The sequence below is a fragment of the Salmo salar genome, chromosome ssa01, assembly GCF_905237065.1.
Source record: "Salmo salar chromosome ssa01, Ssal_v3.1, whole genome shotgun sequence".
Classification (NCBI taxonomy): Eukaryota; Metazoa; Chordata; class Actinopteri; order Salmoniformes; family Salmonidae; genus Salmo; species Salmo salar.
In genome coordinates this window covers 31696455-31713467 of record NC_059442.1, presented here as the reverse complement: position 1 = coordinate 31713467, position 17013 = coordinate 31696455, and the positions used below count along the sequence as shown (strand labels likewise).

Sequence of the window (17013 nt, the reverse complement as noted above, 5' to 3'; positions counted from 1 at the left end):
TCTCTAGTGGCCTGTTGTTGTTGTTATTGTTGTATAGACAATGTTGTCTTCTGCTCTTATTTCCCCAGTGGCCTGGCTGCATTGGGCCGGGCTGTGAGGTGGTGGTGTTCTCTGGGTGCTGGTCTAGGCGGAGAGGCAGAGGCAGGAGGAGCCTGCAGTGGAGGAGTGGCTGTCGGTGTTGAGCTGGGGCCCATGCCAGTCCATCCCCGGGGGCCAGAGAAGGCAGGGTGGATAGCAGCTCAGCTGATTTGCTCTGCCCTCCCAACAGACACTGGTAGGAGGCAGCCTCAGCAACGGACTCAGGAACAGGTGAGAAATGGATGAAGAAGGACGACACACAAAGAGAGAGACACACACACACGGACATGGTACAGTACTGTACTACAACAAGCAGGCTTAACATCCCCTCCCCAAACACACATACAGATTCACACACATGCTTTACTTATTTACTCAAGGCTCATTCCATGGGAAATGAAATGTGTAGGCCTATTTGATCTGACCCCCTTTTGCAAAAAAATGTATGTTGACTGCAACTGCAACTACCACAAGATGGTAGTATCTTCTTCCTTCCCATCCTGACTGATTTACCATTTTTGTCATTTAGCAGTAGCTCTTATCCAGAGTGACTTACATGTCCAATTAGGGTTTAAAAGTACCTTGCTCAACAGCACAGACAGATTTTTCACCTTGTCGGCTTGGGGATTCGAACCAGCGACCTTTCAGTTACTTGCCCAACTTGCTAACCGTTGATGTAAGATACCTGCCTTTTAATATTCTCTCTCATCTTCTCTAACACTGAGGGGGAGTACAGATTATTTACATTGTCTGAAATATTTCACCTGAGGGATAAGAAACTATGACAACACAGATAGGAAGAGAGATATCTTCCATTGTTCAGTTCTCGCCACGAAATTCTCACTCACTCACTCACTCACTCACTCACTCACTCACTCACTCACTCACTCACTCACTCACTCACTCACTCACTCACTCACTCACTCACTCACTCACTCACTCACATATTCTTACCCTGAGTCCCAGTTTGTTGGTGCCATCATTCCAACTCCTTGTCACTAATGGTGATGCCAAATGTTTGGCTTGACAATGACAGCAATGGAGCTGGCAAGAGCACACATCTGGGACTAGGCTACAGACACCTAGGCCTATTCCCGTAGCCAACTTACACTGCACCACAAACACACATACTAACCCCACTACCTCTATGACCCCCTCCGTCTAGGAGCAGTAACTGTGTGGGTCTCTTGGCCTCGGCCCCCAACAACCCGGAACCTGTCCGTCACTCCCGGATCCCTGACCTACCATTGGACAGCAGCCTGCTACTCCACTCCTACACTTGCCGGCATGTGCAAGGGAGATATAAGAGGCTTATCCCGGCAAGAATGTGGTAAAAATGGGACTGTATGAATGGAGTGGTGAGGAGGAGGAGCTCCCCCACTATTTGTGTCCAGAAGTAATTTCGGTGCTCTGTAGAGTTTCTTATGTAAATTGACTTGAGACATTCCTGGATTACTGAGGAATTTAAAGACAAGATAACTACTGTAAAGTACATTGTGTCTGTAAATTGATATAGTATGTATAAGCTGGAAGTAGAAGCCTAAGTGTTGTTGTCCATTAGTTTACTCCAGTTAGGAGAGGGGTGGTAGGATTAGGGGGAAATAATAAAGGAAAATATATATATTTTTAAATATATACAGTACCAGTCAAGAGTTTGGACACACCTACTCATTACAGGGTTTTTCTTTATTTTTACTATTTTCTATATTGTAGAAATATAGTGAAGACATCAAAACTATGAAATAACACATTTGGAATCATGTAGTAACCAAAAAAGTGTTCCAACAAATCCAAATATATTTTTGGCATTCTCTCACCCAGCTTCATGAGGTAGTCACCTGGAATGCATTTCAATTAACCAGCGTGCCTTGATCAAAGTTAATTTGTGGAATTTCTTTCCTTAATATGTTTGAGCTAATCAGTTCTGACAAGGTAGGGGCAGTATACAGAAGATATCCCTATTTGGTAGAAGACCAAGTCCATATTATGGAAAAGACAGTCCATCATTACTTTAAGACATGAAGGTCAGTCAACACAGAATATTTCAAGAACTTTGAACGTTTCTTCAAAGTGCAGTAGCAAAAACCATCAAATGCTACGATGAAACTGGCTCTCATGAGGACCGCCACAAGAATGGAAGACCCAGGGTTCTCTCTTCTGCAGAGCATAAGTTCATTAGAGTTACCAGCCTCAGAAATTGCAGCCCAAATAAATGCTTCACAGAGTTCAAGTAACAGACACATCTCAACATCAACTGTTCAGAGGAGACTGTGTGAGTCAGGCCTTCAAGGTTGAATTGCTGCAACAACAAAAAACACCACTAAAGGACACCACTAAGAAGAAGAGACTTGCTTGGACCAAGAAACAAGAGCAATGGACATTAGACTGGTGGAAATTTGTCCTTTGGTCTGGAGTCCAAATTGGAGATTTTTGGTTCCAACCGCCTTGTCTTTGTGAGACACGGTGTGGGTGAATGGATGATCTCTGTATGTGTATTTCCCACCGTAAAGCATGAAGGAGGAGGTGTTATGGTTTGGTGCTTTACTGGTGACACTGATTTATTTAGAATTCAAAGTGCACTCAACCGGCATGGCTACCACATCATTCTGCAGCGATACGCCATCCCATCTGGTTTGGGCTTAGTGGGACTATCATTTGTTTTTCAACAGGATAATGACCCAACACACCTCCAGGCTGTTTAAGGGCTATTTTACCAAGAAGGAGAGTGATTGAGTGCTGCATCAGGTGACCTGGCCTTCACAATCCCCCGACCTCAACCAAATTGAGAAGGTTTGGGATGAGTTGGACCGCAGAGTGAAGGAAAAGCAGCCAACAAGTGCTCAGCATATGTGGGAACTCCTTCAAGACTGTTGGAAAAGCATTACAGTTGAAGCGAATTCCAGTTGAGAGAATGCCAAGAGTTTGCAAAGCTGTCATCAAGGCAAAGGGTGGCTATTTGAAGAATCTCAAATATAAATTATATTTTGATTTGTTAAACACTTTTTTGGTTACTAAAATCAAATCAAAGTGTATTTGTCACGTGCACCGAATACAACAGATTACAGTGAAATGCTTACTTGCAAGCCCTAACCAACAGCGCATTTTTTTATAAAAAAAAATAGGTATTAGGTAAACAATAGATAAGTAAATAATTTTTTTTTTAACTGTAAAATGACAGTGAAAATAACAGTAGGGAGGCTATATACAGGTGGTACCGGTACAGAGTCAATGCGCGGGAGCACCAGTTAGTCAGGCTAATTGAGGTAATATGTACATGTACAGTTGAAGTCAGAAGTTTACATACACTTATGTTGGAGTCATTAAAATTCGTTTTTCAACCACTCCACAAATGTCTTGTTAACAAACTATAGTTTTGGCAAGTCGGTTAGGACATCTACTGTGTGCATGACACAAGTCATTTTTCCAACAATTGTTTACAGACAGATTATTTCTCTTATAATTTATTGCATCACAATTCCAGTGGGTCAGAAGTTAACATTCACTAAGTTGACTGTGCCTTTAAACTGCTTGGAAAATTCCAGAAAATTATGTCATGGTTTTAGAAGCTTCTGACAGGCAATTGACATCATTTGAGTAAATTGGAGGTGTACCTGTGGATGTATTTCAAGGCCTAACTTCAAACTCAGTGCCTCTTTGTTTGACATCATGGGAAAATCAGAAGAAATCAGCCAAGACCTCAGAAAAAAAATTGTAGACCTCCACAAGTCTGGTTCATCCTTGGGAGCAATTTCCAAATGCCTGAAGGTACCACGTTCACCTGTACAAACAATAGTTTGCAAGTATAAACACCATGGGACCATGCAGCCGTCATACTGCTCAGGAAGGAGACACGTTCTGTCTCCTAGAGATTAACGTACCAAGGTGCGAAAAGTGCAAATCAATCGCACAACAACAGCAAAGGACCTTGTGAAGATGCTGGAGGAAACAGGTACAAAAGTATCTATATCCACAGTAAAACGAGTCCTATATCGACATAACCTGAAAGGCCGCTCAGCAAGGAAGAAGCCACTGCTCCAAAACCGCCATAAAAAAGCCAGACTGCGGTTTGCAACTGCACATGGGGACAAATATCGTACTTTTTGGAGAAATGTCCTCTGGTCTGATGAATCAAAAATAGAACTGTTTGGCCATAATGACCATCGTTATGTTTTGAGGAAAAAGGGTAAGGCTTGCAAGCCGAAGAACACCATCCCAACCGTGAAGCACGGGGGTGGCAGCATCATGTTGTGGGGGTGCTTTGCTGCAGGAGGGACTGGTGCACTTCACAAAATAGATGGCATCATGAGAAAGGTCAATTATGGGGATATATTGACGCAACATCTCAAGACATCAGTCAGGAAGTTAAAGCTTGGTGGCAAATGGGTCTTCCAAATGGACAATGACCCCAAGCATACTTCCAAAGTTGTGGCAAAATGGCTTAAGGACAACAAAGTCAAGGTATTAGAGTGGCCATCACAAAGCCCTGACATCATCCTATAGAACATTTGTGGGCAGAACTGAAAGCAAGGAGGCCTACAAACCTGACTCAGTTACACCAGCTCTGTCAGGAGGAATGGGCCAAAATTCACCCAACTTATTGTGGGAAGCTTGTGGAAGGCTAGCCGAAAGGTTTGACCCAAGTTAAACAATTTAAAGGCTATGCTACCAAATAATAATTGAGTGTATGTAAACTTCTGACCCACTGGGAATGTGATGAAAGAAATAAAAGCTGAAATAAATAATTCACTCTACTATTATTCTGACATTTCACATTCTTAAAATAAAGTGGTGATCCTAGCTGACCTAAGACAGAGAATTGTTATTGGGATTAAGTGTCAGGAATTGTGAAAAACTGAGTTTAAATGTATTTGGCTAAGGTGCATGTAAACTTCTGACTTCAACTGTAGATATAGTTAAAGTGACTATACATAGATGATAAACGGAGAGTAGCAGCAGCGTAAAAGAGGGGTTGGCGGGTGGGGGGTGCCGGGACACAATGCAAATAGTCCGGGTAGCCGATGTGCTGGGGCACCGGTTAGTCGGGCTAATTGAGGTAATATGTACATGAATGTATAGTTAAAGTGACTATGTGTAAAAGAGGGGGGAGGGGGGCAATGCAAAGAGTCCGGGTTGCCATTTGATTACCTGTTCAGGAGTCTTATGGCTTGGGGGTAAAAGCTGTTGAGAAGCCTTTTGGTCCTAGACTTGGTGCTCCGATACCGCTTGCCATGCGGTAGCAGATAGAACAGTCTATGACTGGGGTGGCTGGGATCTTTGACAATTTTTAGGGCCTTCCTCTGACACCGCCCGGTGTAGAGGTCCTGGATGACAGGCAGCTTAACCCCAGTGATGTACTGGGCCGTACGCACTCCTGTTGCCATACCAGGCAGTGATGCAACCAGTCAGGATGCTCTCGATGTTGCAGCTGTAGAACCTTTTGAGGATCTGAGGATCCATGCCAAATCTTTTCAGTCTCCTGAGGGGGAATAGGTTTTGTCGTGCCCTCTTCACAACTTATTCCATATGTGTTATTTCATAGTTTTGATGTCTTCACTATTATTTTCCAATGTACAAAATAGTAAAAATAAAGAAAAACCCTTGAATGATTAGGTGTTCTAAACCTTTTGACTGGTATTGTAAATTGCAAAGAATTAGATATTTTTAGATGTTTTAAGGCAGGCTATTGTTTTCTGTTTATTCAACCCGCCCTAAACTCACACGCTCTTCATCCACACAATATTTTTTTTTTATTTAACCTTTATTTAACCAGGTAGGCCAGTTGAGAACGAGTTCTCATTTACAACTGCGACCTGGCCAAGATAAAGCAAAGCAGTGTGACAAAATACAACAACACAGAGTTACACGTGGGATAAACAAAAGTGCAGTCAATAACACAATAGAAAAATCTATATACAGTGTGCAAATGGAGTAAGGAAGTAAAGCAATAAATAGGTCATATTAGCGAAGTAATTACAATTCAGCAAATTAACACTGGAGTGATAGATGTGCAGATGATTATGTGCAAGTAGAAATACTGGTGTGCAAAAGAGCAAAAAAAAGTGAATAAAAACAATATGTGGATGAGGTAGGTAGTTGGATGGGCTATTTATAGATGGGCAATGTACAGCTGCAGCGATAGGTAAGCTGCTCAGATAGCTGTTGCTTAAAGTTAGTGAGGGAGAACTTCAACTTTACTGACCCTAAACCCACTCGACCTGCGCCTGTGCATCACTTGTGACCACCTTGGCTGGTTATTTTGTAGGCTGAAATTAAGTGCATTTGTGTGTACAATAAAGCTGTGATTTGTTGACTGAGCACAAGTCATGTAATTTCTGATTAGTTACACAATAAAACTATATCTTCTTTGATGATTAGTATTGCTTGTTTAATTCACAATTACAGAAATAAAGGTAACTTTGAGAAACAACACTTTATATCAGAGTTGTCTGGAGATGGCTATACATATTAATGATACGAGGCTAATAGCCTGGCATCTCGGCATTAAATGTAGGTGGTAGAGGGCAACAACCTCATCGAATATTCAAAAGAAGATTACAATAATGAGATGTATCCACCAATCCAAAAAAAGGATAGGCGGGAGCTAGACATCTCGCCTTGCCGCTTTGTGGATAACGATTCTCATTGTTAGGACAGAGACTGAGATATGTATCTTGTCAGTATATCCATAATCTTTGGCTCTAATAAATGTATTTAAAAAATGGAAGGCAAGACCATTCTAGCCAATGCGAAGGGCAGATAATGCGTGTGAACAACAGGCACAATGGCTTCCACTAGTTACCCCAGCCACAAAGTCAATATTGTCTATCGTAAAAACATATTTAACGGCTGGGATTAGGCATAAAGTTAGCACTGTAGGTAAGGTTAGGGTTAGGTTTAAAATCACATTTTACGAAGTTAAATTGTAGAAATACACTTGGATTACGACTTTGTGGCTGTGGTAACGAGCGATATAAAGTGTTTTTTCTCAAAGTTGCTGGGAGGTCACGTGTCCTACTTCTATCAGTACACTCGTCACAACCTAATAATTACTCAACTTCTATTGATCAAATAAGCCACACGTAGAAAATAAACCATTCAATTTGTGTTTACCAAATTCGACACTCATCAACCGCCATAAAAAATACTCGTCGCTTGGTGAGCAACAAAAAAAAACGTCACCTGCTGGAGAAAACAGATTTTGGGCCCAGGTATCCCTAGTTACCACAGACAAAGTCAAAATTGGCTATATAGTAGACAATCAAGAAAACAAACAAAAACATTTTGGCCTTAATTTAAAGTTAGGGTTAGGCACACGGTTATCAGTGTGGTTAGGGTTAGGTTTAAAATCGCGTTTTAAGAACATACATTTAAGAAATAGGCGGGGTTTATGACTTTGTGGCTGTGGTAACTAGTGACGACCGTTATCCCTCTCTCTTCCTCTCTGGTCCAATGAATTTCAGCGTTCTAGACAGAGACTCATAAGATGGCGACCGCGGAACCGGTGAGTACCTTTACCGACGAAAATATTTTATAACGTTATTGGAATCCGTTGTCCACTATACATTGTTATCCAGAATGTAATATTAATAGCTCGAATCTAATCAATTCGAAGGAAATACATGTTGACATGGTCATATTTTCGGCTATTCTTGCCCTTGTAGAAACTTTTTGTGCCAGTTGTGCAAAGACAACTAAGAGGGGAATGTACACTAGTTATGTGAATCGCCTACTGTAGCTAACGAACAACACGTTCGGTAAATGTTGTCACAGCTGTTAAATTCGCTCGGTCGGGCATTTGCGCGTACCTACATGTTAGTAGTACATTTCCAACATTATGTATTTTGTCAAACAAATGTGTTTTAATGAAAGAGAAAGTGCACTATAAATGGTATAATTAGCTAGTTGTCAGCTTGGGCTTTCTTGGGACTAGTCTGTTGCTTCCACTTTAGGCTCGCTAGCTAACTAGCTGCTAGACAGTTCACCAACTTGCCCAATCATTATGGCTGGTGCAAAACATTTACGCACAACAGTATTTACACCATAGATGAAAGTAAACTGTTTATTTCATTGATTTAAAATACTGTTGGACCATCTAGCCTATGTAAATAGAGTCTGGAAATTATGTTGCAAAAAACTAAAGTCCGATGTCATTACCTATACTCACGTTCAACCCAGATATATATATATATATATATATTTATTTATTTTAAAAACAATCAAACTTACCAATAACCCAAGACATGGCAGTCCTGCAAGATCATGCTCCTTACTAATTTCAAATTGTTTTCCACTAGGAAATCAATTTAAATCCACCCCAAAATGTTGAAGAAGGAGCAGAAGCAGAGACTGGTCTGGAGATCGTGAGCCCTGAGACCTATATCAAACACCCCCTACAGAACAAGTAAGTTGACTCAGGCTTCTGCTCTTTGATGACCATTACAGGCTGCTACTCTGTGGTAAGGAAAGTTTACCTGTGAAACTTTTTTATATATTTGAGATTCTTCAAAGTAGCCACCCTTTGCCTTGATGACAGCTTTGCACACTCTTGGTATTCTCTCAACCAGCTTCATGAGGTAGTCACCTGGAATGCATTTCAATTAACATGTGTGCCTTGTTAATTTGTGGAATTTCTTTCCTCAATGCGTTTGAGCCAATCAGTTGTGACAAGGTAGGGGTGGTATACAGAAGATATCCATATTTGGTAGATGACCAAGTCCATATTATGGCAAGAACAGCTCAAATAAGCAAAGAGAAATGACAGACCATCATGACTTTAAGACATGAAGGTCAGCCAATGTGGAACATTTCAAGAACTTTTAACGTTTCTTCAAGTGCATTCGCAAAAACCATCAAGCGCTATGATGAAACTGGCTGTCATGAGGACCGCCACAGGAAAGGAAGACCCAGAGTTACCTCTGTTGCAGAGGATAAGTTAATTAGAGTTAACTGCACCTCAGATTGCAGCCCAAATAAATGCTTCACAGAGTTCAAGTAACAGACACATCTCAACATAAACTTTTCAGAGGAGACTGCGTGAATCAGGCCTTCATGGTCAAATTGCTGCAAGAAACCACTACTAAAGGACACCAAAGAGACTTGCTTGGATCAAGAAACACTAGCAATGGACATTAGACTGGTGGAAATCTGTTGTTTGGTCTGATGAGTCCAAAGTCGAGATTTTTGGTTCCAACCACCGTGTCTTTGTGAGATGAAGAGTAGGTGAACCAGTTTTGACTGGTGCGACTCACTTTATTGTTATAGCTAGTAAGTGTTGAACCATGTGTCAATTCCCCCCCCCATCATCCATAATTTCCTGATTTGCTTTGAGGCTTATGGGCTGTTGATTACGTTTGTTTACCAGCCGTTTAATTAGCCAGTGTTTACTTTATGCAAATCCCATTTCTGTTTTGCCCCAACAGATGGTCTCTCTGGTTCTTCAAAAATGATAAGACCAAAACATGGCAGGCAAACCTCCGCCTCATCTCGAAGTTTGACACGGTTGAAGATTTCTGGGCGTAAGTATCAATTAGACTAAAGTTAAAGGTTTTTGATGACATGGATTGAATGAGTATGAAAAGGATAATTGGAGATTATACCAACATGTCTTCTTTCATCATTCTGATAGTGTTCAGTTCCTTCCAACTATACTGCAATTGTGTGTGTGTGTTGTACTAAGAACATTATCTTGTCATTTCAGTCTGTATAATCATATTCAGTTGTCAAGCAATCTGATATCTGGATGCGATTACTCCCTCTTTAAGGTAGGTTTGTGGCATTTCAAAAAGCGAACAAGGAAGTCATTTTATTCCATTTAACTTCATGGTATCTTTGCAACTAAGCCTAATTGTAAATTGTGCCTGGAAGGAAATTGTTCAGGACTGTTCAGCCATAGCATCTTCTCCTGTGGTTTTAAACCAAGTAATGATTGCCTCGCCTGGTTTACCAACTACTTCTCTGATAGAGTTCAGTGTGTCAAATCGGAGGGCCTGTTGTCCGGATCTCTGGCAGTCTCTATGGGTGTGCCACAGGGTTCAATTCTCGGGCCGACTCTCTTCTCTGTATACATCAATGATGTTACTCTTGCTGCTGGTGATTCTCTGGTCCACCTCTACGCAGACGACACCATTCTGTATACTTCTGGCCCCTCTTTGGACACTGTGTTAACTAACCTCCAGACGAGCTTCAATGCCATACAACTCTCCTTCCGTGGCCTCCAACTGCTCTTAAACGCAAGTAAAACTAAATGCATGATATTCAATCGATCACTGCTCGCCCGTCCAGCATCACTGCTCTGGATGGCTCTGACTTAGAATACGTGGACAACTACAAATACCTGGGTGTCTGGTTAGACTGTAAACTCTCCTTCTAGACTCGCATTAAGCATCTTCAATCCAAAATTAAATCTAGAATCGGCTTCCTATATCGCAACAAAGCATCCTTCACTCATGCTGCCAAACATACCCTCGTAAAACTGACCATCCTACCGATCCTCGACTTCGGTGATGTCATCTATAAAATAGCCTCCAACACTCTACTCAGCAAATTGGATGCAGTCTATCACAGTGCCATCCGTTTTGTCACCAAAGCCCCATACACTACCCACCATTGCGACCTGTACGCTCTCGTTGGTTGGCCCTCGCTTCATACTCGTTGCCTAACCCACTGGCTACAGGTTATCTACAAGTCTCTGCTAGGTAAAGCCCCGCCTTATCTCAGCTCACTGGTCACCATAGCAGCACCCACTTGTAGCACGCGCTCCAGCAGGTATATCTCACTGGTCACTCCCAAAGCCAATTCCTCCTTTGGTCGTCTTTCCTTCCAGTTCTCTGCTGCCAATGACTGGAACTAACTGCAAAAATCTCTGAAGCTGGAGACTCATATCTCCCTCACTAGCTTTAAGCACCAGCTGTCAGAGCAGCTCACAGATCACTGCACCTGTACATAGCCGATCTGTAAACATCCCATCTATCTACCTACCTCATCCCCATATTGTATTTATTTATTTATCTTGCTCCTTTGCACCCCAGTATCTCTACTTGCACATTCATCTTCTGCACATCTACCATTCCAGTGTTTAATTGCTATGTTGTAATTACTTCGCCACCATGGCCTATTTATTGCCTTAACTTACCTCATTTGCACTCACTGTATATAGACTTTTTGTTTTCTTTTGTTCTACTGTATTATTGACTGTATGCTTTGTTTATTCCATGTGTAACTCTGTGTTGTTGTATGTGTCGAATTGCTATACTTTATCTTGGCCAGGTTGCAGTTGCAAATGAGAACTTGTTCTCAACTAGCCTACCTGGTTAAATAAAATAAAATGTAGCTGTGTCTCCTCTGGTGTGACAGGATGGCATTGAGCCCATGTGGGAGGATGAACGGAACAAGCAAGGTGGGCGTTGGCTGATCACGCTCAACAAGCAGCAGAGGAGACAAGACCTGGACCGCTTCTGGCTAGAAACAGTGAGTTCGTGTGGGTATATGTCTCAGTGTGTGCGTGTGTGGACATTTTGAAATGAAATACAGCCTCAAGCTTCTACCTGTGTAGCTGGATTAAGGAATTCTGTGATGCCACTGAAATGTTAATGTATGGTTCCATATTCTTTCCGGGCACATCACCTGTCCAGCTTCTCTGCCTTGTTGGGGAGGCTTTCGATGACTATAGTGATGAAGTGTGTGGCGCAGTAGTCAATATTCGCACTAAAGGAGACAAAATCGCCATCTGGACAGCAGACTTTGACAACAGGGAAGCCATAACACACATAGGGTAAGTCGGATCAATTTGAAGTCAATGTTTCTTAGTGTAGTTAGCGTTCCAACTTTGCTCTTGCTTTATAAAACAGACTCCGCAGGAAAATGTATTGACTTACTAAAGAGTGTATAGTCTTAGTATTTCAAAATTATTTTGCCTTTGGTTAAATTACTAAGATCAATACATTTTAATTTTATTTCGCTACCACCTCCCGTCTCATTGCCCTGTGTGTGTCAACAGGAGAGTCTATAAGGAGCGGTTGGGAATCCCCATGAAGATGACCATTGGCTACCAGTCCCACTCTGACACCGCCACAAAGAGCGGCTCCACCACCAAAAACAAGTTTGTTGTCTGAAAATGAACCGTGTGCCTTGTTTTGTCTACTTTTCATTGTGGGTAGGTTTTGTTTACTTAACTGCAATGGCTGCGTGACAAAATCTGGGAAAAACTCATGACTATATACCAAAGCTTCTACAGAAACAGCCCTAGACCTGTGAACACAGGAAAAACTTTATTAACGGGACACACTACTTTCTCTGGAACACCCCCCCCCCACACACACACCTGCCAATGCTATTAATCCACATGTCATAGCCACACAGGTGAACATGCAAACCTCAAAATGCAAATGAAGACTGTTCATAGTAGATGTTCTGAGTGCTCTTATAAAGAAAATTATTTTGTTGATTTATTTAATGGCAGGGAATTCATTTGGAATGCAAAAATAAAACAATTCTCAGTGCCCTTGTATACAGCATTGTAATTGCTGTAATCCTTAATGATGTTATACTTTTTTAATTTATTATACCAATTTGCTTTTTAGCATTTTGTTTTACTTGTTCTGTGCTATGGCCTTAAAGGTGATTTGTTTTTTGTAATTTTTTTTTTTTTTGCAACCAGATCTCTTATTGTTTTTTATGTTAAATTACATGTTATAGAATATCCTTTTTTATGATTTCACTTGTTTTTGAGAAACTTACCCCAACCAGCAAATCACTTCTTCATCCTTGTTGTGTAGTTTAGGGGCCCTTCTATAACATGCCATTTACATCAAAAATAGGGATTTGGTTGTAAAAAAAAAAAAACTTCTCCTTTAAACCTCAAGCGCATGTAATCAAGCCTTTCTGATAATTTCATGACTCAATTAGTCTTTGTTAACTACATGATTAAAACTTTTTGGTTTTGCAATTCGGTAGAAGCTGTTTTTATATTATGGAATACTTTTTGCAACTTGTAATTTGTACATTCCTTGTTAGAAATGGTTTGATATTTGACTTACAGTGATGCTGTATTGCAATATATACATTTATTAGTGATTGGTTTTGAGCTTCTGCCTGCAATGGAAACACAGCACTAATGAGTCTTTAAATAAAGTTTTTCTGTGACTTCAGATCATTTTTAATGATATAATATGGGCCTAATAATATTATATCGTATATGCCATTTCAACCCCAGGAAACAATCTAATTTTCTATGCCACTTGTATTGCCATAGCTAGTTGTTCTGTCCCTGTCACCCCTAGAGACTTAATGTAGAGCTGAATAATGTATAAAGCAATATTATAGTAGCTACATCTACAGTATATCACCTGTTGTGGCATTTCATGAAAGCCTACAACAATGACAGCCCGTGACAATGTCATGACACCAAATTATAACGCTCAAATACATGAAAGTATGAGTTGCCATTATGCCAGGCATGTTTCATTCTTTTGGCCAAACACAAGTGCTACCAGTTACTTTCATAACTGCTGTTCAACATTTGTACATTATGAAATGCATTTGGGTATTTTATTACCAATTCATAAATAAACTGAGCTTTGCACTTCAGTTTGAAGTATTATCCAATTGCTTTACTGTTAGGGTCAGTAATTCACTCATCTGAATGAAGTCACCAAGTTTCATCTCCTTTTCTTCCATCTAGAGGGTGCTATGACCCCATAGTAAAGTACAGCCAATCTTTGTATAGGTGCTTATTTGACCAATCAGTATGGGGCCTTGATTGTCAGTTTGCTGCAGACCAGCATCAACTAGATGAATGCCTGATCCAGTGATAACAGGTGACTTTTTGGCTTTCTGCCAAGGTTGCTAATCATGTGGGCAAGGCTACAATTTAGAAAATTGCAAGCACAGTGGGTGTCTATTCCAGAGGTGTTATTTTGAAATATAGACCTTGAATCAGACATAAAGAAGTCCAACAAAAACAAACCCTTAACAGTAAAACTTTATTTCAAGGGTACCTACATAAGGAGTGCTTCATTTTTGAAGTTTTATTTAACCTTTATTTAACTAGGCAAGTCAGTTAAGAACACATTCTTATTTACAATGACGCCTACCAAAAGGCCTCCTGCGGGGACGGGGACTGGGATTAAAAATAAAATATAGGACAAAACACACATCACGACAAGAGAGACAACACTACGTAAAGAGAGACCTAAGACAACAACGTAGCATCAACACAACATGACAACATGGTAGCAATGCAACATGGCAGCATACACAGCATGGTACAAACATTATTGGGCACAGTCAACAGCACAAAGGGTAAGAAGGTAGAGACAACAATACATCACGCAAAGCAGCCACAACTGTCAGTAAGAGTGTCCATGATTGAGTCTTTGAATGAGGAGATTGAGATAAAACTGTCCAGTTTGAGTGTGTCTTGCAGCTCGTTCCAGTCGCTAGCTGCAGCGAACTGAAAAGACGAACGACCCAGGGATGTGTGTGCTCTGGGGACATTTAACAGAATGTGACTGGCAGAACGGGTGTTGTATGTGGAGGATGAGGGCTGCAGTAAATATCTCAGATGTGGCGAGTGCGACCTAAGAGGGTTTTATAAATAAGCATCAAACAGTAGGTCTTGCAACTGGTATACAGAGATGACCAGTTTACAGAGGAGTATAGAGTGCAGTGATGTGTCTTATAAGGAGCATTAGTGGCAGATCTGATGGCCGAATGGTAAAGAACATCTAGCCGCTCGAGAGCACCCTTACCTGCTGATCTATAAATTACGTCTCCATAATCTAGCATGGGTAGGAGGGTCATCTGAATCAGGGTTAGTTTGGTAGCAGGGTGAAAGAGGAGCGATTACGATAGAGGAAACCAAGTCTAGATTTAACTTTAGCCTGTAGCTTTGATATGTGCTGAGAGAAGGACAGTGAACCGCCTAGCCATACTCCCAAGTACTTGTATGAGGTGACTACATCAAGCTCTAAACCCTCAGAGGTAGTAATCACATCTGTGGGGTGAGGGGCATTTTTCTTACCAAACCACATTACATTTGTTTTAGAGGTGTTCAGAAGAAGGTTAAGGGCAGAGAAAGCTTGTTAGACACTAAGAAAGCTTTGTTGTAGAGCATTTAACACAAAATCCGTGGAGGGGCCAGCTGAGTATAAGACTTTATCATTTGCAAAACATTTGATTTCAAGGGGGCACCAGGACAATAATTAATTCATAACTCATATACTGCATTCCAAAGCAGTACATAAACGTTTAATACATCATAGTGCTATGGCATTGCTCTCAGGACAGCAGATGTTAGCATACACACAGGAGACAAAGTCATGTTTAAAGAGTTTACGTATCTATTCCTGTCTGTCCTTGTATTGTAGGCTATAGTGGAGAGGATGACAGGTGATCAATTTCCAGAGGGTCCGGTCGGGGCTTTCATTTCACTCCCGTCAGGATCAATGGGAGAATTTGTTATATGGGATTATGGGAATGGAAAGGATAATCAGAGAACCACTTAAGGACTTTGTAAGGTTGTGTTCCAAGGTGCGAAGGATTTAGTTTAATGCCTTTGTTATAGAATTACAGTCAGGTCCATATTTACTGGCAGCCTTTGTCACGTACGTTTGTAGGAGGAGACCAAGGCGCAGCGTGAAGATCGTTCCACATCTTTTATTTAAAAGTGAAACTTAGCCAGCCAAACAAAAAACAAACCGTGACGACAGCGATGCAACATGCACTAACTCAAAATAATCTCCCACAAACACAGGTGGGAAAAACAACTACTTAAATATGATCCCCAATTAGAGACAATGATGACCAGCTGCCTCTAATTGGGAATCATACAAAACCCCCACCATAGAAAAAATAAACTAGAACTGTCATGTCCTGACCAATATTTAGGCATTATTTGTATTATATTTTGGTCAGGACGTGGCAGAGGTATATTTGTTTTGTATTTTGGGGTTTTTGTGTGTGGTGTAGTGGGGTGTTAGTTGTTGGTATAGGTTCTAGGTTTGTTTTTCTATGTATAGTTAATTGGGGTTGGACTCCCAATTGAAGGTAGGTGTGTTGAGTTGCCTTTGATTGGGAGTCCTATATAATAACGCGGTGCAAAATACAACCCTATTATGGTTGTGTTTGTCTTTGTGTTTTGTGGGTAGTTGTATTTTGCACTGCGTTATTTATGCCTGTAAAACTGTCACTAGTCTTATTTCGTTTTCTTGTTTTTCCTCCGTGTTCACATTCGTTTAATAAATTAAGATGATGAGCACTAACTCCTCTGCGTATTGGTCCACATTCTCCGACGATGATTTCGCTATATCGTCTAGCGACGAAGAAATCTGTGACAGAACTACCCACCACAACAGGACCAAGCAGCGGAGTAAAGAGCGGGACGCGGAATATATGGATTATTCTGAAAAGTGGACTTGGGAAGAGATACTGGCCGGAGTGGGCCCGTGGAAGAAGGCTGTGGTGGAACAGGAATGCTACATTGGGACACGTCTGGCTAGGAAGCCGGAGAGGCACCCCCAATAATTTTTTTTGGGGGGGGCACACGGGTAGTTTGGCTGGGCGTAGGAAGAGCCATAAGCCAGCTACCCGTGAGTGCAGGAAGGGGCGAAGAAGGTGGAGAGCGCCGTGTTTCGCCGAGGTGCGCACTATCTCGCCCATACGCACGCACAGCCCAGTCCGCCCTGTACCAGCACCCCGCTTGTGCAGGGCTACTAGTTCCATCCAGCCAGGACGGGTTGTGCAGGCGGTGCTATCACGGCCACCTGTGCGCCTCCATGGCTCAGTCTTTCTGGTTCCTGCCTCTCGGAGTATCCCGGGAGTGAGTACTCCCAGTCTAGCACGACCAGTACCAGCAATCCGGACCAAGCTTCCAAATAGTCAGCCTAGTCCTGTTCAGCCTGTTCCCGCTCCCCGCACTAGCCCTAAGGTGCGTGTGCC

At 41.6% G+C, this 17013-nt stretch overlaps 1 protein-coding gene across 1 annotated transcript; it reads left to right on the top strand.

Moving 5' to 3' along the window:
* Positions 1-11426: 11426 nt before the first annotated feature.
* Positions 11427-13662, top strand: if4ea (Eukaryotic translation initiation factor 4E-1A; the record flags this gene model as incomplete). The annotated part of the gene is given in 3 exon segments (NM_001140361.1): positions 11427-11544; positions 11709-11848; positions 12074-13662. Coding segments are annotated over 3 exon segments (373 nt in total), but the record flags the coding sequence as incomplete, so codon positions are not given.
* Between the last annotated feature and the right edge of the window lie 3351 nt (positions 13663-17013).